Below are 27,999 nucleotides of genomic sequence, written 5' to 3' on the forward strand. Positions count from 1 at the left end.
CGGGGGTGTCACTGTCACGCGTCTGGGCTTGAGACTGCTCCATTGTGTTGCAAGAGGATTTGTTCTGTTTTTCTCTCCCCGATTCGTTCTTGCCACACCGTCCCCAGCTGCAGGGTGGCCGGGAGGGGTCAGGCATGGTGACAAATGGCCGCACAGGCCGCTGGGGGGACTGGGCAGCCCCCGGGCTGGGGCCTGGGCACGCAGAGCTGGTGGTCCCAGGCCCCCTGCCCTGCCCTAGAGCCTCTACTGTGCCAGGCCCAGGTCGCTGACCTGCCCCAGGACCCCCCCGCCCCAGACCCACCCCAGACCTGCCCCAAGACCCCCCTGCCCCAAGACCCCCCTGCACCAGGACCCCCTGCCCCAGACCTGCCCCAAGACCTCCCTGCTCCAAGACCCCCCTGCCCCAGGACCCCCTGCCCCAGACCTGCCCTAGGACCTGCCCCAAGACCCCTTGTTTCAGGGTCCCCTCCCCAGCCCCCCCCGGGGGCCCCCGCCCGCCAGGGGGCAGCAGCGGCGAGGCGAGGCGAGGCGGGGCGAGGCGGGCGGGACTACACCTCCCAGCAGCCCTTGCTCCCGAGGCCCCCGCGGCGGCCCCGGCGGCCGCCTGCAGCGCCGCGCGGCAGGCGCTTAAAGCGGGCGCCCCAGGGCCGGCGGGGGGCTTTCGGCGGCGGCAGCGCGCGTGCGCGAGGGCCATGGACGACGAGGAGGAGACCTACCGGCTGTGGAAGATCCGCAAGACCATCATGCAGGTGCGGGGCCGGGGCCTGGGGGACCGGCGGGCCGAGAGGCCCGGGGCGGGAGCCTGGGGGCGGCCTGGGCCTTGGAGGGAGGCTGGGGCCGAGCCGGGTGGGGGGAGAGGCGAGGCCCGGCCCGGCCCTCTGTTCTGCTCTCCTTGGGGAGCCATCGCGGCGGGGTCCTGGCGTTTGGGACTCTCTCGGGCCCGCCTCGGAGCGCTTGTCCCCCTTCTCCGGGGCGCGGGCAGGATTGCGCTGTGCTAAGAGCTGTACGGAGTTTTCGTGGTGGGGCTTGATGGTTCAGCAGTGCCTGGCGCTCTGGTGCGGGCTCCGGCAGCAGCAGGACTTGTGTTTGGAGCGCGAAGGGTGAAACGCTGCGTGTGGGAAGTGAGCGGAGCTGTGAACACGGGTTACCTGTTGTGTGTCTTAAGTGAGGATGTTCTCTGCAGCTTTGTCATGATCGGGGCTATCTGGTGACTCAGGATGAGTTGGATCAGACCCTGGAGGAGTTCAAGGCCCAGTTTGGGGACAAGCCTAGTGAAGGGAGGCCGAGGCGCACTGACCTGACAGTGCTGGTGGCTCATAATGATGATCCTACTGATCAGATGTTTGTTTTCTTCCCAGGTAAGTGTGACACAGTTACCATATGTGCAGTGAGCTTGGACTTCTCAAAACTGTTAACTCAGGCACCAAGGAATATCTGCTGCTGTTGCGTGTTACCTTTTTGCCTCACACTGATAGAAGCTGTGTGGAAGGGATGGCTTGGCTTTCTGAAAGCCTGATGTGACTGTGCTTCCCCAGCGCTCAAAAACTCACTTCTAATGAAAGCCAGTTCTTCCTGTTCTACTGGCATGAAGCCTTTCAGAAAGCTTATTCTGTCCTGCAAAATAAATATCTTGGTGTGGTAAGCTCCAGCTGGGTTTTCTTTATTTACACAACATGCCTTATTCCACTGGGTTTAACAAGGCAAAACATTCCATAAGTTTTGCTGTGTATGACTGCAGGGGTGACTTCTGCAGCTGGTAGGCTGGATGCAGAATGTTGTGCAAAAAGAAAATACATCACAGAGTAGAATGAATGAATATTTGTGCATAAGTGTATCACTGGCTGCAAAACAAAGGCTATTAGAATGTGGATTACTGAATGCATGTATCGTGATCATGGTACCTCCCTCACTCCTAGAGGAGCCCAAGGTTGGAATAAAGACAATCAAGATGTACTGTCAGAGGATGCAGGAGGAGAACATCACCAGAGCGTTGATTGTGGTACAGCAAGGCATGACTCCCTCAGCAAAGCAGGTACAGAGAACCCTTTTTAAAAAAAAAAAAAAACAACCTGTCTCACGGTCCAGAGGGCAATTGTAGACTATGGATGTTTTGCATGTTTGTTTTGCAGTGCTGCTTTAGATTAATAAGAATGTTGAATTTTATTTCTGAGAAAATGTTTCACTAAAACCTGTTGTCCCTTAACGCAGGGGACATGTCTTGCTTAACATGCAAATGTGTTTAACCAGAACAACTGGCTCTGATTAAAGAGAGCTTTCTAACTCTGGTTAAAGAAGAAGAGAGGGCCTACTGAGGTTTATGAGAGGAGAGGAGATACTTGCCAGCGGTGACAAGGTCCGTTAGCAGTTTGCTGTGTAGCTCTAACTGTGTGAGCACAAATGTAATGATATCCCTTGCAATGTGATGTTTATTGAGCGCAGGTAGGACTGACCTCGAGCAGTGCCCTGTGCTGCAGTCTGACATGCCTTTTCCTTTTCAGTCCCTGGTAGATATGGCTCCCAAATATATCCTGGAGCAGTTTCTGCAGCAAGAGCTCTTGATCAACATCACAGAACATGAGGTAAGTTGTGCTGGCAGTGGAGCAAAGGCGAGGCAACCAGTCTCTCTGCTGAGCTGCAGACCATCACCTAGCTTTTAGCGATCTTCTGTTTGGAAGGTCAGGCTGGGTGACACAGCAGTAGTTGTTCTAGTTTTGCTTACCCACATGTTCCTTGTCCTGCTGCTGTGAGGAGACTTTTGGTTTCTCTGGTTTTCTAATCTTGGAACGTCTCTCCTTTGTTTACAGTTGGTTCCAGAGCACGTGGTCATGACAAAGGAAGAAGTAACTGAGCTACTAGCCCGATAGTATCCTTTGTTTGTTCCTTCCCTCCCTGGGTGTGATTCATACTTGCTTTAAGTTGAAAATGAATACACCTCTGAGTGTGACAATGTACTAGTCGGTTCTAATAACCGTGCCCGTTCTTAAAACAAATGGGTACCTGAGCCAGTTGCTTATGCTGCTGATAGAGCTCTTCCTTGACTGTCCTGTGCAGTAAGCTGAGAGAGAACCAGCTCCCACGCATACAGGCTGGGGATCCAGTGGCCAGGTACTTTGGAATAAAGCGAGGTCAGGTAAGAGTGACACAAGCTGGTGACAGGCAGCAGTTCTCTATAGGCAGAGCTGTGATAGTAGGGGGTATTGATGATATTTCTGAACCCCAAGAGAAGGGAAGGGCCTTTCTTTCCCATGGGAAAGCTGTCGTGGTACAGAGACTTGTGTAAGCTGGGCAGGCTTCCAGCAAGGGGAGACAGCTGTGGCCATTGAATCCTCTGAGGACCAGCAGATGTGACTCCATTCCCAACCTTTGACTGCCCTGCACTTGAAGGTGGCACTTCTATGCTACGTTCCAGCCACAGGCCTGAAGCTTGGTGCCCAGTGTCTCTGTGGCTCCTGAGGGTTGCAGTGTTGCAACTGTTCTGTCTGGGTTTGAGTGTGTATGCGTGTCTGGCAGGGAAGCCCTGCTGGGGAAACTTGCCACCAGCTTCTCGTACTCATGAGTTGCTTCTCCTGGACTCCTAGGTAGTCAAGATCATAAGACCTAGTGAGACTGCAGGCCGCTACATCACCTACAGATTGGTGCAGTAATTCAGAGCTGTCAGGTAAGGTTGAGTGCTAAGCCCTCTGGCTGTGTGGGTCTGGCTAGCTGAGGACTTTTGGCTGTGGCTTTCCAGGATTGAGCTGAAGTGAGTGCTTGCAAGAGAAGAGCTGTAAGAGTTCACATTATCCTAAAACTTTAGTGCTTTACGTACAGAACTATCTGCATCAGTCGAACAGTAGACCAAGACTTAACTGGTCTCATCCCTCGGTATCCTCCCCTTTGGACATGTCTCTCAGTAGATGGAAGCTCTGTTCCATGCCCTGTGCTCAGGGACAGAGTGCTGAGCAGAGAGTTCGGGGCACTTGGTGGGGCTTTACCTTGACAGTAGCCCTCTGAGTGCTACTTCCGGCTGAGGGAGGTGTGAGGTGATTCACATCCTGAGTTCTTTCTTCCAGGTGTGGAAGAGAATTCTGTGACATCTCCTGATCTTCCCCTGCACCACCGATTTACAGACACTCTGGGATGTCTGCCATGTTTTATAAATGGCTGAGAAAATTCTTTCTGCGTTGCCTCTGTGCATTCATGTTACCTGGCCTGTAACTCCTCGTTTTCCAGTATGGATTTTGTTGTAACTCCTTATTCTCCTATGAGGGCTCGTGCCATGAAACTAACCTGAAGCAACTGAAGTGTGCAGGGAGGAAGTGAGTGGAAAGAAGGCCTTTGCTTTCCTATTTTATAGGGCTTTATTTCTAATAAAGGTTTGTACTGTTATTCTTCATCACTATTATTGTATTTCTCAATCTTCCTCCGTACCACTCTTCTGGATTTTTTGAGTTCCCTTATTCTTCCTTCTATTTAGAATATTTGCTGCTCAAGGCTCTGGACTGAGCCCCAGAGCTCAGCCTGTTTAACTTTGATCCAGCTTTCTTGTGCAGTTCTGACACTTAGTTAAGATTTACCTTATTGCTCTGATCTGTTGTAACCTCTCTGACCCTTGTTTTGATACCTTGGTGTTCAAATATCACAATGGAGAGCTGTTTATATTCCTCCACACATCTTGATCTGTTTCAGTTCCCTTGAGAGTTTGTAAACTTCAGAGCATTTCTAGCCAGTAAACTGAAGCACTTCCCTACAGTGCTTAGCCTCCTGCAGCCGTGAGTTTGGATCTGGAAGATCCTGATCTCCAGGACAGATGCAGGTTGGAACACAGAGATTTTATTATTCTTGTAAGCATGCCATTTTGAACACAGCAAAACATGGAACACAACTTCATACAGCAGTACAAATTTTGCAACAAACGTGCCTTACTGTCTCCATGCTGAATTTATATACAAATAGAAGGGTGCCTGTTACCATGTGAAGCTCAAGCATAGCTTTTGCATTACATTGATTTCAAGGGCATTTCCCTTCCCTCACTCGCATTCACCCGTCATCCATCCTTGCAAACACACATGGTACCGCTGGTGGTGGTAGTTCTGATGGCAAGAGAGGAGAGTTGAACTGATTTCTCTTGCTACCATGGAAATGGCCTGCTGGAAAATCCAACCATCTTGTTGAAGAGCTGTGGAGAAGAAAGTCTCACGAGTCTTTCTAGCTCTTCTTTGGCTCAGTTGTAAACTACCTAGTTGTATAGTTAACTTCTGTTAACTTCTGTTTTATGTACCTTTTTAATTACTGTGCTGAGATGCATTTTAAAGTCTTGGAGAACTCTGGCAGTTGTAAAGCCAAGGCTCTCTGCTGTTGTGAAGATCTGATCCTCCTAAGCACTGGCTCAAGCATCTGCTTGATGACCCAAATCTACAGTAATGAGGTGTGTATAACCTCCACAGGCCACCCACTATGTTTTGGCTGAAACATCACTTCTGCTTCTCTCACTTGGCTTTCTCAAACAGGCTGAAGTTTTATCTCTGTCTTCCCCCTTGCTGTCCACCATTTGTCTGAATGCTCTTAAAACTAGTAATGGTCAGAACTGACATTCATGTAGACAGAGGTGATCTGTTATTCAGCATTTCACTGAAGAAGAGTCTGGCTAACTTATTAAAAACCAGCTTTGGATCTGTGCAATTTCTTAGGAGCTGTGGGCTACTAGTCACTTGTATGCACTAGCCCTTGTGCATCTAACTTGGACAGGAATCTCTTGGTCTTCATTCATCATAGGCTCTGCTAGATTGAGTCTAGTGATGTTCAACAACGGCTATAGGAATGCAGTCCAAATCCAGGTACAAGCAGGGTAATCAGAGGAAACAGCTTTCAGCTCCTTCAAGCTTAGTATCTACCTTTTTTTTTTCTCCTATGCTTCAGTGCAGAAAAGTGTCATAGCTTTGAGAAAAATTTTGGCTGGTCCTGTTTAACCCTTTAAGTTCCTTTGCCAGCAGAGGTAGTAGATACATGTTGAAGGGTCATTTCTTAAACAAACACAAAAATCCCAAACTAAAAAACAAAACAGAAAACAAAAATCCCCCCCCAACCCTTTCTGGCAGGGGCTGTTTACTGATTCAGGCAATGGCAGTACTGCAGAGGAAGAGTCTACCCTTGCATCTGGGCAGAGAGCAAGTCCCCTCTCATGGGCAGCTGGAGGAACAGAGGTGTAGTCCTAGGTTTGCAACTTTTGACTGCTGTTGCAGCTTAGAGTTGGAGACCTAATGTCTGTTTAAAGCAAAAAAAAAAAAAAAAAAATACCTGAGAGGTCATGTAATGCTCAGGACTTTGCAGCTAGGAAAATCTGTCCCTTGAGCTTGTTCACAGCCTGTGTGTTGCTCTTTGTGTGGCTCCTGCCAAGTAGAAAAAATGCCCATAAATACAAGCAGCAATGCCAACCTGTCAGCTGAGCCAGGAAAGGCATGTCACTGTTTGAGTCCTGTGTTGCTTAGAAGTGCTGAGGCCCTTGCAGTAAATTCATAGCTGCACTGTGGATGCCCGGTACAGTCAGTTATAAATGATCAATGTACCTTCTAGGGCCTTGGTAAACGGTGCAGCCTCAGCCCTAAAGCCCTCCATGTTTTATGGAAGATGGTGTGCACAGCTTTTACTAAGCCACTTGGAAACCAGCATTCTTCTAGCAATATTTTTCCCTTCTGTGAGCTGTTTCCCAAGCTGGAAGAGCCAGCCTGTGTGTAGCAGTGCTAGGAGTTGTCCTAGTCTGTCCACACTGCTCCCATGGCTTCCTATTGTGCTTGTGTTTTCCTGGAGGCTACGGGGCGCTTTGCTATGCGGCACCTCTCCTACTCAGAGCAGGTAGGGAGCCAGGTGCAGCAGAAGAAATTCATTTACTGTCCAAGGCAGTGTTTCCTTAAAGCATGCTGGGTTTTACTCCCATCTGTTGCTGTTTGACCCCACCACCTAGCATTCAGGGTACTCTTCCCTGTATTATCTCTAGGCATTCTCTTCTCCCCTTTAAGCTGCAGCCAGTTTGGGTGATAAGATCCTTTAATTCCTTGCATCTCTATTCCTGCAATAGAGATGTGGCAAAGAAAGAAGAAACGTGGCAAAGACTGAGCTTGTGGCCTGGTACCAGTACAGCAAAGGCCTGGGTTCATTCCCAGTCTTCAAACTAAAGATTTTCTCTGCTTCAGCTCCTTCTAAAGAAATGTGCTTTATGGACAGAGGCTCTAGCCCTGTGGCTACCAGCAGTTGAGACAAACTGATCTGCATTTTCCTGCTGAGGGCTAAGTGGCTCAGGGGTTTTGTGTGAAAGCTTCAGTCATTAAACAGCAGTGACTGTTTGTTGCCTGCAGCTGACACACTAAGCCCTCCTGAGCTGACCTGTGGCTTTGTGCTATCCCTCCCCCTCTCGCAGCATCACAGCTTCGCGTGTTGCTTAGCTGTACGTGGATAGCTCCTGGGTTTTGCTCCTCTGCCCCAACCCAGTGTCTGTGGTATCCTTGCTAGGTTGCTTAGATAAACCTGGGCTGCTGTTCACTGCCTGACTTTGTGGCTGTTTTGGTACCTTGTTGTCAAATGCTGGGCAGCAGCTGGTGCCGTGTGCAGTGACAGGCATAGATGTGTTATTGGATTGGTTTGTGTTGTAGTCTGTGTGAGCAGGAGAGAGGCTGCTTTTGGGGTATTCTTCCAGATCACTTTGCTCTTCTCCTGGGGGGCTGAGGCAGCGGGAAGCTGTGTATTCTGCATCTGACTGGCCTGTGCTGCAGGTTCGGCTCCGTTGTCCCTCGCTCCCGTCATCGCAGAACTGGGCTTCGTCCGTGCTCGTCTCGCTCCCCTGTTTTGTGAGCTGGATTCTTGTGTCTCTGTCTGTGGTAGCCAGCAGCTCCCCGCTGTCTTCCAGCTCGGAGTCAGAATCAACTGAGCGATCGCCAGACTCTAAGGGGCACATGGAGCCTTGTATTACCCTCTAACCCAGCACCAAGGGGCTAACAAAAGCTTTGTTCAGCAAACTCTTGGTGTCCAGGATAAGGGAAGGGCTCTGTGTTATTGCCAGGAGTGGCACTGGAGGCTCTGTCCTCCTGGATTTTGGCATGCTGGGCATTTTTTTTTTCCTTTTAAAATCTACCTTTGTGGATGAAACTATCCTTGCATAAAACTGTTATCATTGGTCCTCTCTGTCCTTGCCCCCTTTACAGAAGTGAATTCACTGAAGAAAAAGCTAAAATGAAAGTAGTTGTGGCCAGTGATAAATAACATCAGCGCCTACTGGAAGTTAGAGGAGGCCTATAGCAATCAAATGGTAGCTTTTGGCTGTGTTTTTGAATTTGTGAAGCTGGTATCCTGAAAGTGGAAGGCCTTCTGGAACCCATTTCACATCACTTTGTACTTCTGAAAGACCTGTGCCCCCGCTGGAGGGGAACCTCTGAGTGCCTTTCACTCACCTCCATATGAGTCTGCACTGTAATCCAAATTCCCCTGCTCTGAAGGCAGGTCTAGGTAGGGAACGCTGCCATGAGGAGCTGTGGTCTGTGAGCCTATGTCCTCCTGGGGGAAAGAAGTAGAGGTACAACAGTGAGGGCTGTTGTTTTTCTTTAATTTCTGTCTGTGGAGAGAAGGTGCTGTCGATTAAGCTGGTGAGTTAAAAGCATAGCAGCTATTCTGAAATGCAAAGGCACAGACTCAAAAACTGAGTAATCTGAACACCAGAGAAACATTCTTATTGGGGGGTATTACACAAGTATTTAGATCTACCTCCCTATGTAGACAGGTCCTCATAAAGTTTGTGATTTGCTCAAGGCTGCAAGCACAAATAGACTGTCTCCATAGGCTCTGCAGCCCCTAACTTTGCACCCTGCCCTAGATGTCTCATACCACATTAGAGCAGCTGGCTGCCTCCTCCTCGGCATCTGCAGCGTATTTGCTGGAATCAGCCAGCAGCGTGGTGTCCTTGTTCTCAAAGATAGTCGAATAGAAGATGATGAGTGCTTCGACGATGCGAGCTTGGTGGGGATAATCAACCAGTGAGGACAAAGAAATAGTGGCATCTGTGGGCCTTGGCCGCATGAGTGTTGGCCCAAAGACAATGCCCAGGTTGCCTGAGGTCATCTTGTTGTCCTGTTCCACTTCCACAATCCTGGAGAGGAGGAAGAGCAGCTTGTGAGGGTGAGCAAGCAGAGAGAAGGGACGGGTGGGTGGGAAGAGCTCACTCAGCCTGGCATATCCAGGCAAGAGGAAATGCTGGACTGGCAGCACAGAAATGCCCTTTCTTGGTACACATGACAGCTTTCGTGAGCGGCAGAGAAGTAGATGTAGCTACTGATCTATCTCTGCTTCTGGGAAGGGCTGAGCTGTACCCACTGCCAGTATGGTCTGAGGGAGGTGGCTGTACTTGACCCACCTCCTCCCATTATAGGGGAGAAAGGGAAAGTACCCCAGCACCTGTGGTGGTCCTGGGCTAGCCCTTCTCACCTTCTCAGGTGCTGCAGAAGGTACTGGAGCGTGGCCATGTTCTCCCAAGGAAGCTCCTTCAGCAGCTCCTTCAGCTTCAACACCAGGGTCACAACCACCTTGTCTGTCTCGGCTCCTTTGTCCACCAGCTCAGGAACCCCTTTACCATTCTTGCCTTTGGCCTCGCCGCTGCCTTGTAAGCTCTCCTTGGCCAGGCCCATGAATTCATTGTACATGCGAAAGGGCATAATGGGCTCTGGCAGCTGCAGGAAGGAAGAACAGAGAGGAGATGAGTCCCTGGAGAGCCATGCCTCCTGCGTCTGGTGGGAGGTGAGCCTGCCTGTTACCCAGAACACACTGAGGACGATGTTTGTTTATCCATCTTCTGAAATAAGTAAATGCAGCCTCATTTGTCATAGCCAGTAAGTACCTGTGAAGTTCAAGCAAAAAGTAGCGTTTGACCAACCCCTTGGTGCTTTCTGCTGGATAGCTGCCTCTGGGTAAAGGTCAAGGAATTCTTTTTTTCCTCTGTAAAAGACCTGGCCAAGGGTGGACATAGCAGCAGTTTTCCAGTAGATGTTGTTAGAAAAAGGACAAAATTAATTGTTCTCTGGGAGCAGAAGGCAAGATGTAATCAGCTTAGTTTGCAGCAAAGGTGGCTGAGGTTAGATGGGAAAATCTGGCTTTGAAGATTGCATAAAGCACCTAAAGCAGCATGTTAAGCAGTTAGTAGATTTGCATCACTGCAATGTTTTGAGAATGGCTTGAACAGATGTTCATTGGAGAAAGATTGTCCCTTGTAGCGGAGCAGTGGTTTCTTCCAATTCAGCACTCTTGCAGAGCGACTTTAAATTGGTTTACCTGCAGTGTCTCTAGCTAGAAATTGGATCATGGTTCAGGACTGACTTCTTCCCTTTGCACTCTGCTTTTCTTCTCTGGAGAAACCACAGAGGCATCTCAGAATACTTATCTCCCTCTCTCTATGCAGGGAACCTAGGGAAAAGCCTCTATCCTTGAGCTGGGTACCTGAGCTAGATTCCTGAGTTAACTCCATGGGAGGGTTCCTACCGCATTATACCTCTCCTGCCGGGCCTTAAAGAAACACAGCACTAAAGAGTTAAGTGATAAGAGTGCAAAACAAAAGAGAAGTTCCTTCCTCTCCTTCTGCCTTGTGGTGGCTTGTATGAGGATGTGGGTCTCACAGTTTGCATTGCAAGTTTCACATACAGGAGTCTACTGAATAAAGAGGGGTTTTGTTATCTTGACACTCGAGGTAGTTTTGTACCAACAAATGGCTGTGCACACCACAGATCTTACTTTACAGGGAAAGTGCTGGTCAGGGAGACATGAATTCAGCCCCTGTCTCTGCCATGTGGAGTGACCTTTGTTAGATCACTTCCCTTTTGCTTACCTGGTTCCCCAATTGCAAAAGGGAAGACTTCTCTATGTTGTACTTCTGTAGATAAGAACTTTGCTGCTATAACAATGGAGGAACTGCGCAAAGACTGATTGCGTGTGATTTGTATGACGGTTCACTGACTGAGAGCATGAAGCCTGAAGTTCACTCAGAGGAGATGCAGCAGCAGTGCTGTTGGAGGAGAGTCTGTTTTCTTCTCCACTCCCCATTTGTATACACATACCTGTCTCCATCACTGATTCATCCTCAGCTAGGAGAGACCTCTCTCACCAACACTGTCATGGCTATGTAGCGGACGGATATTAAGCCCTGTTTGTGGCAGAATTACTAGTGTCTCAGTGAAGGCAGATTTGTTTTTGGAAAATTAGTTCTACTGGTCATCTTTCTTCTGCCTCCCCCTTAGCAAAAGGTATCACCAGCATCTTACCTGTCTCAGATAGAGCTTCAAGACATTGCTGATATCATGAGGGGAAGCCTGGGATAGCTCCACTAGCTCTTTCCCATTCTCAAATGCCTGGCAAAGCTTTTCCACACGTGTCTTTACACCATTAACTCGGTAGATGCCCTATAAAAGAGAGAAAAATGGAGCTGAAGTAAGGAGAGACAAGTTTGCCCAAGACAGCTTCTAGTTCCCATACTCTCATTTTGGGGTTGGAAATCCCTCTCAGAAGTAATTCTGGGACAGCTGTTTCAGCTCTGATGTTACGATCATTCCTATTTCATAGACAGGAAAGAGAGGGAGGTAAGACAAGTGAGTTTCCAAGGCTGGAGTGTGTTAGTATCAAAGCTAAGATTATAACCTGGGGCAAAAATGAATGTGTTAGTTTTCATACCAAGACAGATGATCCTTTCAGGAGAAAGCAACTGAGCCCAGCTCAGCTGAAGGGTAGGGAAGAGAGGGTGCTTCACCTTGGTTTTCAGTGCCCGCTTCTCAATCTCAGAAATACACTTCTTGATGATAAAGGGGATGCCATCTGAACTACCCTGAGAAGCCTTTGTGAAGTCTTGCCCAAAAAGTTGCAGCTTCCCTTGGAGTTTCTTGTGCCCACATTGGATGGCCAAAGTTTCCAGACACTTCTTGTGGCAGGCAAGGTAGCACTGGAAAAAAACAGAAAAATGGTTGAAGGCAAGAGACAGCACCCTCAATGAGAAAGGCAGTCACTAAGAGACAGGCATTATTCAGAGATTAGGGAGCTTGATGAGTAGGCTGGCAGAAAGAGGGAAAATGCCATGCTTGGAGACACCATAGGATCGATGCAGAGTGCGTGGACCCATCCTTGAAGCAGCACAAGGCAGCTATTTTGAGCAGAGTGCTCCCAGCAGCTGACATTGATCAAGTCATTGGGGCTCACCTCTCCTAAACAATGCAAACAAACTAGCGCTGCGAGGGATCAAGCTTTCCTCAGCCCAGGGAATCATGAACTTGTCTCACAGGGACAGACCCTAAGCCATGACAGAGCACGAACGAGTCCTAGGCTTGAAAGCAGCAGCAGCTGGGAATATCTTCCTAAACACAGGCTAGAGCTATGCTAAGGTAGTCTCGCCTCAAAGTTTGTGCTGGCAGCTTTTCAGCTTGTCTTCCTCTGGAAACCTAGACCTGCTGGCTATGGTTACACCCACAGGTTTGACCACAAGCATATCTGAGCTCCTGGCTGGGTTCCTACAACAGACCTATCGACACCCAACTGACATAAGTTACGCCACAATATGCTACTGCAGAACATGGATGAGGTGCAGAATGAGGATGGGGTGGACCAGAGGACTTGAAGAAACTGGTGCGTTGTACAGTTTGTACAGTTCATGGGACGTATCCTCCATCTGTTCCATCCCACCAAGCTCTTTTCTCGCTTCCTCCAACTTTACCTCCTCACATTCTGCTCCCTGGAAGTAAACGTAGCTGTTGCACTCCCGACATTTGGAAGGGGCACGGAGCTTCCTCAGCCGATGAGTTTGGGCAGCCTTGGATAAGCCAACATTTCGGAAAGGTCCTGTTGGAGCAGTCATTTCTGGGGTGATCCCATTGATACCTACAAGCAGAACAAAAAGAAATACATTCCACATCTTGAGCTAAGGTTAAGCAAGGCTTGAGCATAAGGGTCACTGTCACAGATCTGTCAGTCAGCTGGGTGCACAAGTTCTAGCAGCATTACAGATAGGACTTGTAGACCTCAGAGTTCAGCTTGGGTCATCTGTTCCCAGTGGTTTTAGCAGAGCTGTCCCCTTTGCAAAGAAAATACTAACGGGTTCCTTATGGGATTACCGTCATGTCAAACGTCTTCCCAGCAATTGTTCAGTTTACCTCCAGAACTACTAAATTACCCCAGGAAAAGTCAAGCTGTAGTTAACGTTGTCATGGTGTTTGAGTACAGAGCCATATGTGCTGCAGAATCACTGGTTCATTTCCCACTTTATTACGTACTCTGCTCAAAGGAGGTGGCATTCTCATCCTTCTCTTCCAGCTCCTCGCTGGAGGACATGGTGCCATTGGAAGACAATCGCTGCAGTTTATGACTGAATTCACCTGTCAAAACAAACCCGCAAGCGAGTGAGATTACTGGCAAAGTTGTTTCTCTTCTGAGCGAGCTCTTAGTGCGTGCCTGCTTCCCACAGCAAAAAGTCTTGTGCCTGGCATTGCTGGGGTGGCTGGAGAAAATGAGAGCTTCCTCTGAGCTAGCAAGGGTGATACATTCCCCTACAATGCCTTGCAGTGGAGTTGTTTGCAGTCAGCATAGTTGTGATGGTTCAGCACTCCCACATTTCACCCTTTGTTAGAGACTGGGATCAGAGCAGTTACTTACAACACAGAGGTTTATTTTAAGGCAGGTAAAAAAGAAGTGATGGGTCCCACCCTACCACCAGTACGCTGCTTTTAAGCTGACTTTAGGAGAAGGGGAAATACTGGCTGCCCTGCACTGTTTTCTGTATCTACCTGCATTTGAATCCAGGCTGCTGTCCACTTCAGTAATAGAGGTTGGCCAAGATTTATGAACCTGGTGTCCCCTCCCACCTGCAGAAGAAAACACACAGTCCATTCAAGATTGCTTCCTGGGTGCAGGACAGTAACACAGAAGAACAGCCTAGAGACCCTGGGAGACACTTAAATTACTGAAGGAAGCTGCTCAGTTTGCTGTTTGCAGGCGGGTGAAGGAACTGGTGGGGTTGCAGTGCCTTCAGTAGCACATCCAGCTTGGGAAAGAAGAGATGGGAAGATGGTGAATAAGCTGTTAGGTAACAGGAGACAGCCAAAAAAAAAAAAAAATCTAATCCTGTGTCCTTCAGGAAATTCAGCTTACAAGGCTTTCTCTTCCAGCCTGTCCTACTACTGCAACTAGAAGCCCTGGCCCTTGGTGTCCCTCCCAAGGGAGGGAGCTATCCTTGTTTTGTTCCAGAGCAGAAAGAAGGGACCAGCACCTGAAAATAGTGGTGTTGGGGAATGTAATGGGCAGGCTTCTGTCTGCTCCAGACTCACCTCTCCTGTCAACTGCCACAGCTCCACTTTGCTGCTCCTTGGCTCCTGCCCCTCCATCTGAGATATTCCCTTCTTTGGGCAGCCCAGCTCCATCAGAGCTGGCATTTGTTGCAAAGTCATTGGCATTGAAGCTGCCTTTCCGTGTCCGAATAAAGGGGGACCTAGTGGGCAAAAAGAAGGAGAAAAGGGAATGTCCAAGTGAAGGAAAAGAAAAGAGACACTTGAAAATCTTATTCAAGGCTGCTATCTACCTGTCTTGGGATTTACAGCCCTCTATCTTAAATACCAGATAGCCTGTCTCATCCATCAACTCTTTCAATGACACTTCTCCCTGCACCTTTAGAGCGGAAGAGTTACTCCTCCAGCAGTAGGATGCGCCTGTCCTTGGCTGCAAAGAGCAAGGCAGGAGCATTGGGTTGTGAGGAGAATTCCCAGGTGGTCCAGCCCCAATTTTCTCAGCAGGAGCTGCCTTCAGGCATACTGAAAAAAATGATGATTTCAGCAGGAGAGCATCGTGCTAGCCCAAGGGAAGGTTACCAGCAACAGAGAAGATAAGTGTAAACCATGGACCCTTCTGCAATGATCTGCCCTCCCTCTTTTCCTACCAGGCGTTATGTGACACATAAGGCTCAAAGTCGTATTGGATCTCAGGTTCGTCTCCTCGCTGCAGCTGCTTGACATGAGAGGCGTACTGCTGCCCAGGATCATAGAGTTTGCTGCTCTCACAAAGCGTCTGGAAGTAGACAGGCAGTGGAGCAGTCTGCATGTGCATGATCTGGTAGAAGGCGATCGTGGCCTGAAAATAACATAGAAGAATCAGACATGAGCTTTATGAGGCAACGTACAAGGAACAGGGAGACAAGGAGCTCCCGATTAGATGAGAAACCAGGAATCCCAAAGTGGTGCTTGGTCTGCAGCCTTGGACCTTGGCTTTTCAGAACACATGGGAGGGAAGAGAGCTTACATAAGGCCCACCTGGACCTCACCAGAAATAGGAGCTGCTAGGCCAGATGTGCTGGGCAGGTAGCTCTGAGCATCTCCTGAGCATGTGGTGTGCAAGACGCTGGGTACAGCCACCCTACCTGCCCTCAGGGCCATCCTAAGCAAGCAAGCCCTACTCACCAATTTGATGATCTGGTCACTTTGTTTGATCACTTCATGGATCTGCCGCAAGGCATTCACCTTGGTATCCTCCAACTCCTGCTTCTGGGTGTTTGCATCCGCAACGCAGGTCCGATATGTGGCCATTGCCTCATCTGCCTGACAGTTGGGAGAGCAAGAGATGGAAACAGCGCAGAGGGACGGAATATGGCCTCTCTGGACATGGACCTAGTTCCCTGTGCTCCTGGCCCTAGGACTCTGCATTGCAAGAATTTAGCCTGGACAGCCCCAGGGGAATGAAGCCTCCTTCCCAGAAGTGTTACAGCATAAGTGCCACTTACAGTCCTCCAGGCATTCCTGTACCATGTCTGAAGACCTGCAGGAAGCTCGTTTCAGTCCCTTTTTTTTTTCTGGACTTCTGTGCTAGGACAGCAAGGAGTGAGAAGGTTCTTGCAAGGCAGACGCTCACCCACTAAGAGGCCTGTGGAGTCCATCCAGAGCATTTGAGCAGCTGCCAATTGCCTGCCAGGGGCAGCAGATTCCCCTGGGGCCTGGTCTGCAGTGAAAATAACTGGACGCCAAGAAGGCATTGGAGTTGGTTCAATGGCACCAAAAAGAGCTCTCTGTGTGCTGGGGGGGAGAGGCAGCTCTAACAGGGCTTGGAAGCAGGGAGGGCAGGAAGCCAGGACAGCAGCACTGGTGAGCTGTGTAACAGCTGTCATCCAAAAGCTACCTTTGCGCACCCATTTGCAAGCTAAGACAAGCACACAACAGGCTCCTTGCTCAGCCAGCATCCAGAGCTGTTATGTTCCTACCTTGTTCTTGGCTTCCTCTTCCAGCCGCCTTTTCTTGTCCAGGGTTTTGGTGGTGATGCTGCTGGTGGTGTTCTGCTGCTCTTCCTCCGCTTTTGCTGCCATGTACTTAGCCTTATCATGCTCCTCGCAGCGCTGCATGTATATCTGCTTGGCCTTGCGCAGGTTGGCCTCTGCATCTTGCTGCCAATGAAAACAGTAACCCAGAGTGAGGACTGAACTCTGCAAGGGGATCGTCATCTCCCATGTGCTGCCCTGAGAGATTCATGCACGTGGCCACAGACTGGGCCATTGGTTGAGCATGAACAAGCTCCACTTGTGGAGCGAGTATGAAAGAGGAGACTTTAAGTCGTAGGGTACTGGGACAGGGCGCCATCTCTTTGTAATGTGATTGTGCATGGCTCAGGACAGCAGGATTTGGGTCTTTGACTAGGACTCTTCCAGCTTCACCATTACAGCAATAGTTAATAATAAGGGAAGAGCTCTTGAGTTTTTATGGGGAGACTGACATGAAGATCTGGCTGGCCAAAGCTCTTTTCCATCCGTGTTGCTCTCTTGCCCCATGAGGGCAGAGGGTCTGCAAGGCATGGCTGTATCCCCTCCAACTCCCATGCTGCAGAGAGGCCAGGAGGCGCCTTAGATCTATGTTTCTCTGGGGTCCCCCAGCACAGCAGGCTCTGGAAGAGGCACTCTAGCTCAAAGCAACTGACACTTATTTTAGAGGGGTAAGAAGTCCAGCGTTATCCATGAGAAATGTGGTGGGGACACTCCAGGCTGGGATCAGGGAGCACAACCCCAGCCCATGCTGTGTGTCTCTGTTACGCACCAATTTCCTCTGTGCCCGGTGCCACTGCTCTTTGATCTCCTTCCTTCGCTTTTCATGTTCAAGGCGTCTCACTGTTAGTGGCTGAATCAGGAGGGAGAAGGAAACAACATAGTGGTTTGAGCTAAATGCTCACTGGTCTTCCCCTTGCAAAAAGCTTTGCAAGGAAAGTTTCCTGTGGTGGATGTTATCATTCCAGACAGCACAACTGGGCTCAGTTACAGGGAAGGTTTGTGTCATGGACAAAAACCTGCACCCTGGAAAGCACCAAATTGAATTTCCCTTTAGATTGCTCTAAGCAAGAGCCACCCTCTGCAGTAACAGGACATCAGTTCTCTCTCCCTGGCACACAGCTCCAGAGAGCAGCTGTCTCTGGGAGATCAATGTAACTTGGTCTATGCTGAAGGGGAAACAGGCAGACACAGAAACACCTCAGATGAGGTACAAAATAAAAAGGAGGTGCTGCTTGTTCCTGCCAAACTTTGGGAGAGTTTCCCAGACCCTTTATCCAAACCCCTGAAAGACCAGGCATTTGGATTGCAGTTCCCAGAAGAGCTGCCTGTGATACCAGAGCATAAGGAGACAACCAGCCTTCCCTTGCTGCACGGCCTCTGGGGAAGAGCCATTTTCAGATAGCCTTTCCTGGGGAAGAAGGCATTTCCTGCTTCTCAGGGACACAAACCTCAGAGACCATTTCCACTCTGAACCGAGTCATCCAGTTCAGGACTCTGTGCATGTGTCTGAGCACCCCTGTGTGTGTGTACATGGGTGGGGTCTGCGCTGGGGCGTTCTCCCACCTGAAGGAAGGTTTGGTGCTGCAAGGTGCTGGCAGCTTGCAAAACTGATGTCCCATACTCCATGTCCTGCTCCAGAGCCAGCAAGTAGATCGACAGGAACGGCATGCTTGTCTGAGAAACGAGAAATGCATGACCTTAACACCGTGTCATGAAACAAGGCAGACGTTCTCCAGTGCTGTGTCTGGGGGGAGAGGAGTGAGAGGCTCAGCTTGCCTGCCAGCCCCTGCTAAAAGCTCAGCCCCAGACTGAAACAGTGTGGTCACAGACTGCAGAAAGACTGCTTGGAGGGAGGTCAGAGGCCTGAGGAGGCTTGAAGGGCCAAGACACCTGTCCAGCAGCTTTTGGAAGGAGCACAGGATGCGGGGCACGTGTGGCCCATGAGCCTGGCTTGGCTCTCCATGCTGGCACACCTGGCAGGGCCAGCAGAGAGACCTCTCTGGCATTCACTTTGCTGGGTACTACAGGTCGCCACCGCTTGAAGTACTGGCCCTGCTTTGCTCCCAGCTCGGGGAGAAGTGGGGCTCTGGATGTTATAGTGGTGAGGGGACAGGATTCCCAAAAGCTAAAAGAAATATCAGATAACTCATGGCGGAGCTTTTGTGGCGGGTCTCAGCATTATCCTTTGCTTTCATTCCTTTGGTTTGGACACATGAATTTTGCCAAGCAGAGAGCTTTGGAAAACTGCACGCCTGGTCTCCTGGGCTCTAAAGCCAGGCAAAACAAAGAGCTTTCCAGGGCTTCTCACTCCTGCTGAGGTTCAGATACAGCCCAGTACCCTAGCCACTGTGTGGCTTCAGGGCATGTGGACTTACCTCTTGAGTGATGGTTTGCTTGCAGCTGTTTGCCATCTTCTGAAGCCCTTTGGCAAACTCCATTTCTGGAAGAGTAAGGTTGGAAGTGAAAAGACATGAGAAATGCAAGAATTTCCTTGCTGATTGGGTTCCTTTGTAAAAACAAATCCAGAACTTCAGGAGTGAATGTTTAAATTCACCACTGTTCTTGCAGTGTCTTGCAGCTCTCTCCTCCCCCAGCAATCGGTTTTTGCATATACATGGAGTTAGTTCATCGATAGACATGGCAACATAGGTAGATCTCGTTTTTGGATGGAAAAAAAGCAGAAAAAGTGGCTTGTCCAAGATCATACACACCGTGTGAGCAATCCTAGTGGAAACTACACATACTGACTTCCAGCCTCGTGCTCAGTGCAGAAGGCAGTCAGCAATTATCTGTTTCAAATCCATTTCCAGATCCAGATCCAAAAGCTTTGTCTCCATTACCCTCATGCATGTAATCTTAGAGGACGTTGATCTGCTCTGATGCTGTCACAAGGGGTTCAGCCCCACTGTGGAAAAGACCCCCACCCTCCATCCTTCCCCTCTCACCCAGTGTGGTCCTTTTCTCCAGGTAACCAATGAGGTCCTTCATGTATTTGGAGATGTTTTTGGCATACTGGAGGGCAGCATCTACTCCGCCCTCACACCGCTGCAGCATGACATCCACCTCCTCTGCGGGTGGGCGGACTGTGACAGGGGGACACGGAGAAAGGTGGGAAAAGAGAAACAGGAGAGAGATACTGAACTGTGCTACTGCCAGCCACTGTCGTTCACTGACCCACTCCCCCTTCAAGTGCCTTGGGGTTTCCAGAATCACTGAAACAATCAGGAAAACTCCAACGCTCGAGCAGAATGGCCTTCCTCACCCTGCAAGGTTTCCTGTGTCTGACCTATCTGGTCATTGCCTCCCTCAGGCTTCCTGAGCGTTCGGTACAAATTCTTTCCCCCTCCACCTCACCCAAGATACCTGTGCTGTTATCTGCCTGTGCTGGTGTCCTGCAGGCACCCTCTGCCAACGGCGGCAGCTTTGTGTGCGTCTGTGCTGCCTTTGCTCACCTGTGTCTTCACATTTGTCAGACTTGCTCAGCTCAGGAAATGGTTTCCCCAAGCAACCCTAGGCGGCCAACACCCAGTGTGCTTAAAAGCCCTTTTCATGTCTATTCTGAGGTCTTTCACCTTATGTTCACTGCAAGGAAGAACAGCTGGGTTGGGCACTGGTGCTGTGCTAGTGGCCGCAGCGACCACACGTAGTTAGATCAGGGCTCACTGCCCTGAGAAGCAAGCCCACACCTTGCTGGTGCTGTCTTTGGGAGTAGTACTGCTAGAAACACTTGGCATGGCTGTATGAAGGACCCCACTGGAGCCAAGCAAATTGTCCCTCCCGCCCTTGTCACTTATTTGGTGCAGCCTAGGGGCCGGGAGCAGCACTGATGTCCTGTGCGTTGCATGGCTCTCTGGCACAGCCAGAACAAGGGCACTCAAGCGCATGGGGGGCAATGAGGCTGTGCCAGACCCTCCATTGCAGGACCACAGTGGCGGTGAGGAAGATGCCCTTTTCTGTCAGCTGTTCAGCTCAGCCAGGTACCCTGGCATCCCCTGATCCTGCCACCATATTCCTGCACCCAGAGAACTATCTGCTTACCTGTGTCATAGCTTTCCATGCCAGACAGCATGCCATCTCCTCCAGGCCCAGGGATCCCTCCGTAGAGACTCTCCATAGACTTTGGGAATTGGGAAAGAAAAGGAACTAATCAGACAAAGAGGAAAGGGAGTAGTGTTGGGGTGATCTGGCAGATGGAGAGGAGACAGAAATCCTGAGCTGCTGGAGCCTTTTTGCTGTTTCTTGAAGTCTGCTGGGCACAGCCCCATGGTCCTACAGGAAGGCCATGAGCTATTGGGGACCTCACTGGAGAAATGCCTTGCACTGTGCACACACCAGATCGGGGCAGAGCTAAGGAGAGAAACCTGGAGTCCTGTTCTCAGTTTCTGTTGACAAAACTGCTCCATCCCTTTCCTAGCCAACTTCTTTCCACTTTGCCTTGCCCCTTTGTACCTAGCTGCCAGGTGCCTTTTTCCTCTGCTTGTGAGTGGCAGTGAGGACAGGACCAGACAGGCAAAGCTTGCACGCAGCTCTGCTAGGCCCAGAGGTGAGCTGGGAATCCCACATCGGGGGTCGGGGGCTCTACTCCTTCCTCAGCCTGGTCTGAACGCCCCTGCACAGGCCAGCTGAGACCCGTGTGACGGGAGCTGGTGTCACTCACCTGGTTCTGGTCGCTGGGTGGGATGGAGAGGATGGTGCTGCTGTCCACCTCCCCCATGAGGAACTCGGACACGCTGCAACAAGAAGAATATGGCTGGTCAGCAAAAAGAAGGGCTGACAGTGGCAAAACAGGGTGGTCTCCAAACAATACCCAGCTCAAGTCCTTGGGACAGGACTAGGACCAAGACAGTTGGAGCTGCAGTATTGATTTCGGTTGAAATCAGCTCAGCTCCATGTGAAGTGGGCTTGATGATGCAGCTGGAGGAGGAGAGGTGGTGGTGGCCCAGCACTGATGCGGGGCCAGGAGATGGAGCCTGTGAGCCCGAGCAGGCTTTGGGGTCCGTCTTAGCTCTGGACTGGACCCATGTGCCAGGAACTGCTGGTACAAGTGGCAGGAGGAGCCAGTCTGCACTCCTGACCAGGAGCCTGTGAATTGGTAGCTGTGCATAAACTTCTGCCATAAATCTGCACTCCTGCTGTGGTCCCAGGCATCCCCCAAATCAACTGCCACGTTTGGGGCTGTGCCTGTGGTTAGGGGATGGAGAAGGGGGTGAAGGTGTGTTCTTGCTGGCAGGGGGTGGTGGGGTCCATTGGGGGGAACTTCTTTGGGGGACAGCTGGCCAAAAATCCCTTACGTGCTGCTGAAGGACACTGCAATGGTCTCCAGGGCCTTCTCGAACTCCCGCTTGTCTGTCTCATTGTTGGATTCGTAATGGAAACCTGGAAATTGAGGAAATGCAGAAGCCCTGTCATCGCAAATGCCTGTTCCTGTTCAAACCAGAAGGGTTGCTGGCTCCTGCCAGTGTCAGGCCTGCAGTGAGCAAGGGGCTTCCATCCCCACAGTGTGACCCTGCCCTGCTTGGGACCTACCTTCCCTGAAAGAACAGCCCCGAGGGACCTGGATGCTCCTGGAGATTTGGAAGGTCTCTCCAGAACATCTTTGGAAATGCGCTGGGTGAGAGAGTGCTCCAAGCATACAAACAAATAGCCTGGAGCTGGAGAAGGCCAGAGCTGGCTGGTGTCTGGGCCAGCTCTGGGGAGGGCTGGGGGGCACAGCAGGGAGATCAAGACTGTTCCTGGAGGTTATTTCTATGACCTTGGTCTAATGTAGCACAAAATATCTGTTTCCTTACTACTCAGCTGTTCTGTCTCTTAGGATTGATTTCCCTGTTAGTGTTACTTGACTCATATTTTTATTTACTCCCATTACCCAGGGTTACTGAAAAAGTGCTGTTGACCACGAGCTTGTTTCCCTGCCTTTATCATCTTGGGCCATCTTCAGAGCCCCTGGCCTCGAGACACAGAGGCTTCCTACAGACGGGCTCTTGCCCAGGCCAAAAGAGGAACCGTCCGCGGCAGTGGGAGCCGTCACAGACTGCGTTTTCCAGACTCCAGACAAAGGAACATTTGCGGCAGACTCTACACGGAGTCGATGAAGGCCCCCCCCACCCTCCCGCCTGGCTGCCCGCTCTGCCCTGGTGCCTTCCCTCCTGTGCCCTCGCGAGGTGCCGGGCCTGGTGGATGGAGGCGAGCTGCATAGTCAAGGGTGAGGACCAGGGTCTGCCACCACCTCCTGCCCAGCCTGGCCGGCCCTGGGGAGTGTCGGCAGCTCTGACGCTCTCTGTCTCGGGACTGGCCCACGGTGGTGAATCAGCCCTACAGTGGGGCTTGTTCCACCCCACGATGAGGCTTCCTGTCCCTTGCGGTTACCGTTTAGTGTCCAGGAAACGAAGCAGTGACGCAAAATGTTGTGCTCGGCATGCGGTTAGCTCAGCCCTCCCTCCCCGCTCCCCACGGCTGTTGTAACTGCTCTTAGGAGGTTTTGCCCTGGCAAGGATCTCAGCTTGACAGACCCCGGTCTTATAAACACAAGGTGCTGCTTGGAGCTATGCAGGAGAGTATCCGATTATTTAAGTATTTTTCCTGCGGCCGTGCTTGGAAACCCCCAGGCAAGGATCTGGGCTCCATCATTTTTGCCACTGCATTGGCTTTAAAATAAAAATAAAAAGCATAGCTTCCTGCCCCGGGCTGGTGGCAAGTTTAGACCGTTCTCCCAAGCAGAGCCCAGCGTGGGGGCCTGGCCGAGGACCTTTGGTGCAGGGGCAGGGGGGAAGCGGGACAGAACTCCCTGGAGCACCCAGTTCCCTGGCACCGTTGTCTCACCCTTGACTTTGGAGATGAGGGTCCCTGCGGCCGTCAGGGTCTCCAGGGTGTTGAGCAGCGGGTACTTGTTGATGACCTGGCGCAAGACGCGCAGGGCTTCTCCCAGGCACTCATGGGCCAGCGGCCGCTGCGACTCCTTGGGGTCTGCAAGAGAAGGGGGTTGAAACGGCACGACTGGCATGGATGTGGCATGTGCGTGCACACACGTGTTTGTGCATGCACACGTGTGTGTGGTGATTCGCATGCACCATACGGGCACCCCCGGCAGGCCACCCCGGAGGCCAGCCTGCCTCTCCCTCGCCCCACGCGTGCTGGCCGGTGGGGCACGTGCCGGGCTGTCCCAGTCCCTCCATCTTGCCAGCAATGCAGCCGATGGTTAAACCGGCCGGTGCGTACCCCCAGCCCGGCACAGCAGTGGGCTGGGGGCAGCGGGACCTTTTGGGTATTAAATTTGTCCTTGTTAATTGATTGGTGACAGTGGATATTCGCAGGGGTGAGGACAGGGCACCGGCGTGTCCCTGGGGCCAGGCTAGCTGCTCCCTGCAAGCCCGGTGCCCGTGGCTGGAGGAGAAGCAGCCCTGGAGTGACCTTGGCACCAGGAGGCGCCTGGCCGCGCGCCCGGCGCTGGGGCTCGGGGCAGGGTGCTGGCAGCCTTTTTAGGAAGTGAAGAACCTCACGTAGGGAAGCGCCGAGGAGGGGGAAGGGAGTCTGGCAGCACCGCTGCCCGGCCGGGCAAACCCTCCTCCCCTCCCAGCCCCCATCTCAGGGTCGGGAAGGAGTTTCCTCTGCTTCCTCTCACATTTCCAGGCCCCTTCCGGAGTGGGAAACAGGGAGAGCAGAAGGGCTGGGAACGGGGCTGGGAACCGAGGCCTGGCTGGGCTGGACGGGCGGAGAAGGGAGCGGGACTCTCCAAAATCACCGCTGCATCCCGCAGGTCAAGCCTGGCTGCTGGTGCTGCTGGGACCTGCTCCGCTTCGCCCCACGGCGCCAGCCTGCCCTGGCACCTCCGTGAACGTCTCCGGCAGGACAGGTCCGCCAGGGCCGGCCCCAGCCTCCCGCTGTCTCCCGCGCTCTTTGCCGTCTCGGGACGGCGCTGGCAGCCCCCTGCACCGCCCCAGCTCTCCCAGCCCGTTGGCTTGGCCTAGAGCAAACTGGGTGCCAGCAGCAACTGCAGGACCCAAGGGGGGACGGCAGCAGGATGGGTCCTGGTCCAGTTCAGAGCAATTTCCTCCCTGCCTGGAGAGACCCACGTTTTCCAGGGAAAGCTGAGGCATCGCCTTCCCGGCCCCGTCCCATCCCCATCCAGGCAGTGCCGTGCTCATGGGCTGGGCACCCCCGTTTTCCACTGCAACTGATGATGCGTCAACATGTTTGCAAAGCCAGTGCCGAAAACAGGGTGTCATGTGACCCCCCCCCGCAGCCCCACCTCGCCGCGGGGACGGTGAGATAGCAGCCGTTTCCTCTGCCTCCCCGCGGCGAGGACGCGCTGCCGCGGCCCCCGGCCCTCCGGCCCCGCGCCCGGCCCGGCACCATCGGCCCCATCCCGCCGGCCGCCCGGCGAGGCTGGGCCGGGGGAGCTGGGGGGCCGTGCCCGGCACCCCGGGGGGCCGGGGGGCCCTGCCAGCCAGCTGGCACCGCCGCGCTGTAAACAGGAAAGCGGGCGGATGAAAATAGCTCATGGGCAGGAAGTCATGTTATCCTGGCTCCGAGCTCCCAGCAGCCACCCACCACCGTCTCGCCCCGCTCGGTCCCGCGGCCCCCGGGGACCCGCCGCGCTTGGGGCTCCCGAGGGACCCGCTGTGCTGCGGGGCTCCCCATCCCTCCCCACCAGGGCAGGGACCCCCGCCGTGGGTCCGGGTTTGTCCAGGCTCCCCAGCGCCCAGGCACCATCCGGGCCTGCGGGCGGTTGATCCAGAGCATCATGCTGGTGCCGGTGGCATCGGTGCGCGTGGCCCCAGGGTGCCCCCGGGGCCGGGAGCCGCCAGGGACACTCACCGTCGCGCAGCACCACGTCCCGCAGGTTCTCCAGGGCGTCCGCGAAGCGGGCCACGTCCGTCAGGAGATGGGAGATGTCCTCCACGTCGATGAAGGGGCCTTCCCCGCCGTCCATGGGGCTGTAGGACGTGGGGGTCTTGTGCCCCTTGGGCAGGGCCCGGGGGGCCGCAGCGGTGAGGGGGAAGCCGGCAGCGCTGGCATGGCGGCTGAGGCTGGTGGGGCGCTTGAGGGTGCCTACGGCGCTGGGGCTGGTGCTGAGCTTGGAGCTGCCGGGGGACGGGTCCCCCGAGCTGGAGCCGGGCGCCTCCAGGCAGTCCTTCCGGGACAGGTCCTGGGGATCGAGGACGAGCGTGAGGCCCCGGGGCACGGCAGCGACCCTGGTCGGGGCTGAGACAGGACTCCCGGGTCCCCGGGTGACCCCCTTCTCTAAGCGACTTGCAGTCGTGCCCTGCCTCAGTTTCCCCAGTCAGGCATGCTGGCAGAGCCCGAGAGCGGAGCAGCCCGGCCGCGCCGCGGGGATGCGGCGCAGCCCTCCCCAGCCCGGCATTGCCAGCGCTTTGGGTCCGTCCCCAGGGGATCTCGCGCTGGGGGCTGCCGCTGCAGCAGGACAGGTTTGGGGCTGGCGGTAAACGGTGCCAGGAGCAGCAGGGCCGTCTCGGGGGAGAGAGACAGCGACTCTGCCAGCAGGAAGACAACCGAGCTGCTCAGAGAGGCTGGCAGGCGTCGGGCGGCCCGTCGGGCCGAGCCCTGCTGTTCCCGGTGCGGGGCCGGTCCCGGGGCGAGGGCTGCGGGCAGCCCCCGGCAGCTGGCATTGCCCAAGGCCCCCCGGGCTCCCTGCAGACAAACCTCCCCCAGCACTGGGGTTTCACAAGTGGGCATGGGCTCCGAAACCGCAGGCCACGCGCCGGCACGGCTGCCTGGTCCCCTGGGCGCCCCGGGCCCCCGCCACCTCCCGGGGATCCTGGTTTGCCATTTCCAGGTGAGCACACAACAGCCCCGCGCCACTGCCTTGTCCCTGCCGGCACCCGCCGCTCGCCGGCGTCCCCCGTCCCCGGGGGGCCCGGGCGCCCCGGGGGGCTGAGCGACGGCAGGATCTGGCCCCACGTATCCCTTCCTCTTTTTCAGCCTGTCCCATCCCCAGGTCGGCCATGTCCCTGCCCCGCAGATGCCTCTGCTGGGGATGGCGCCGGGGATGGCGGACGCCATTCAGGCCACTACCTTTGCAGAAACCTCGTGGACTGAGGGAGCCCCGGATTTCCCAGGGGGAAGTAGCCCTGAGGGAGAGGCTGGTGCCAGGAACCGCCCTGGGGACGAGGGAGAGGGCAGGCCCCAGGGAGGCAGCCACGGAGCCGGGGCGCTTTCCAGCTGCCCACGCAGCTTTGCCAGGCGCCAGCCAGGGCCGGAGGGGGGGTCCTGCAGCTGCCTTGTCCCCCCAGAGGCTCTCAAGTGTCCCCAGAGCATGACACAAGTGTGTTGGGCCTCAGCATCCCTGGCGGGAGGCTGTCAGCTCGCTCTCGCCTACACGGGGGGGGGCGGAAGTCGTGCTCGCTACTGATGGGGCAGATGCACCGAGCGCCTTCCTCCCGGGAACGGCTGGGCCGGGAGCACAAGGCTCCCTTAGACAACAAAAAAACCAAGCACTGAAGCCCCCAAAGCTGCCCTTGGGGCTACAAAGGGCTGGTTGCACCCAAGGCCCCCACCCCAAAACGGCTGGGGCCAGCCCAGCCCCCAGCGGGGCCAGCGGAGCCCACCCGGCTCCCCGCGGGGTGCGGGCAGCCCCGGAGCGCCCCAGCGTACCGTCAGCCGCACGCTGGGCGCGTGGGGCAGCGAGTCCAAGGAGTGTTTGGGCGAGCTGGATTTCCCCCTGCGGTGCCCAGCAGAGTAGGGGCTGTAGCTGTTCTTGCCAGCCGTCCGTCGGCTGAGCATCCCGCCGGCCGGCTAGCCCCAGGGCCCGCAGGCTGGGCCGCCCTTGGGCCCCACTCCCGGGGGGCGGTGGGCTCGGGCACGGGGACAGGCCCCCCTGGCTAGGGAGCCGCCGGCGGGGCCGTGGTGCCCGGCCACCCCGCAGTGTCAGCGAGGACCTGCACGCTGCGTGGGCTGGGGCGGGCGCACGGTGCGCGCGCAGTGCCGGCGGGGTGCGCGGACACCCCCAGCTGCCCCGCCGAGCCCAGGCGCTTCCTCTGGCCCCACTCCAGCACCCGCTGGGGCGGCGGCGTGGAAATAAAGAGGTGGCTGAGCCCGTGGGGCTCCCTGCTCCCGCTCCCCAGCCTCTGGGCAGCCCGGGGGCTCCCGCTGCCCTCCCGAAACCCGCTGCCCCAGCCGCCAGCCTACCTGCTGCCCCAGCGCCCCGTTGCCCCGCTCGCCCTCACTGGCCCCGGCCGGCCCTTCGGCTGCCGCCCCGTCCCCTTCGTCCGGGGCAAAACCCCGCTCGGGTCCCCAGGAGCAGGGTGCTTCCTCAGCGCCCTCCTCCTCCTCGCCGCCCCTCTCGCTGCCCCCATCCCTCCGGCCCGTCGTGCTCCCCCTTGCTGCTCACGGCTCTTCCCCGTCGGGCCATGGGTGCCCCACAGCATCACCCCCCGGTGCGCGGCCCCCCGGCCGCCCGGGGTCACTCACCGGCAGGGTCTGCGGCACCGGGCTTCCTGCCCGGCTCTTCTTAGATATCGAGGGGGTTTTAATTAACTCGCGTTTCTTCCGTGAGAACATCTCTGGCGGTGGCCGGCCCCACGGCCCGTGGCGAGCCCCCTCCTCGCGGCTGCCCGGGGCCCGTGCACGGCGGCGGCGGCCCCGCGGGTGCTTCGCTCCTGGCGCCGCTCTCCCACCCTGCCGACCACATTAGCTGGTGCAAACTGTCAGGCCGGCGCATGTGACGCCGCCTTATTTCCTCATTGGGTTTGCAGGCGAAC

General features: G+C 54.2%; 2 protein-coding genes across 7 annotated transcripts; one reads left to right on the top strand and one right to left on the bottom strand.

Annotated features, from left to right (window-relative positions):
- The first annotated feature begins 540 nt into the window (after positions 1 to 540).
- On the top strand, positions 541 to 23,565 carry POLR2E (RNA polymerase II, I and III subunit E). Of its 2 annotated transcripts, none has more exons than XM_068919795.1 (8): positions 541 to 749; positions 1,184 to 1,358; positions 1,917 to 2,032; positions 2,499 to 2,579; positions 2,805 to 2,863; positions 3,052 to 3,130; positions 3,579 to 3,658; positions 22,153 to 23,565. In XM_068919795.1, exons 1-7 carry the CDS (start codon positions 693 to 695, stop codon positions 3,642 to 3,644), a joined length of 633 nt encoding a protein of 210 aa, XP_068775896.1. In that variant the 5' UTR covers positions 541 to 692; the 3' UTR covers positions 3,645 to 3,658; positions 22,153 to 23,565. The 2 variants fall into 2 exon arrangements, with proteins under 2 accessions (XP_068775896.1, XP_068775895.1); XM_068919794.1 differs by lacking the exon at positions 22,153 to 23,565 and adding an exon at positions 4,053 to 4,375 and having other exon boundaries at positions 582 to 749.
- On the bottom strand, positions 4,973 to 27,949 carry ARHGAP45 (Rho GTPase activating protein 45). 5 transcript variants are annotated; one of them, XM_068919792.1, is made up of 25 exons: positions 26,894 to 27,161; positions 25,097 to 25,427; positions 23,102 to 23,245; positions 21,574 to 21,658; positions 20,940 to 21,012; positions 20,321 to 20,399; positions 19,228 to 19,365; positions 18,658 to 18,722; positions 17,846 to 17,956; positions 17,052 to 17,132; positions 16,229 to 16,408; positions 15,435 to 15,572; positions 14,918 to 15,108; positions 14,313 to 14,473; positions 13,773 to 13,850; positions 13,263 to 13,364; positions 12,707 to 12,870; positions 11,753 to 11,941; positions 11,271 to 11,408; positions 9,448 to 9,689; positions 8,851 to 9,112; positions 8,421 to 8,523; positions 7,544 to 7,914; positions 6,277 to 6,368; positions 5,022 to 5,158 (listed from the first exon to the last, which is right to left on the bottom strand). In XM_068919792.1, the coding sequence occupies exons 1-24, from the start codon at positions 27,020 to 27,022 to the stop codon at positions 6,285 to 6,287; spliced, it is 3,639 nt and encodes a 1,212-aa protein (XP_068775893.1). In that variant the 5' UTR covers positions 27,023 to 27,161; the 3' UTR covers positions 5,022 to 5,158; positions 6,277 to 6,284. The 5 variants fall into 5 exon arrangements, with proteins under 5 accessions (XP_068775894.1, XP_068775893.1, XP_068775892.1 ...); XM_068919793.1 differs by lacking the exon at positions 6,277 to 6,368 and having other exon boundaries at positions 4,973 to 5,158; XM_068919791.1 differs by lacking the exon at positions 5,022 to 5,158 and having other exon boundaries at positions 6,146 to 6,368.
- Between the last annotated feature and the right edge of the window lie 50 nt (positions 27,950 to 27,999).

Source organism: Struthio camelus, chromosome 26 (genome assembly GCF_040807025.1).
Source record: "Struthio camelus isolate bStrCam1 chromosome 26, bStrCam1.hap1, whole genome shotgun sequence".
In the NCBI taxonomy this organism is placed as follows: domain Eukaryota; kingdom Metazoa; phylum Chordata; class Aves; order Struthioniformes; family Struthionidae; genus Struthio; species Struthio camelus.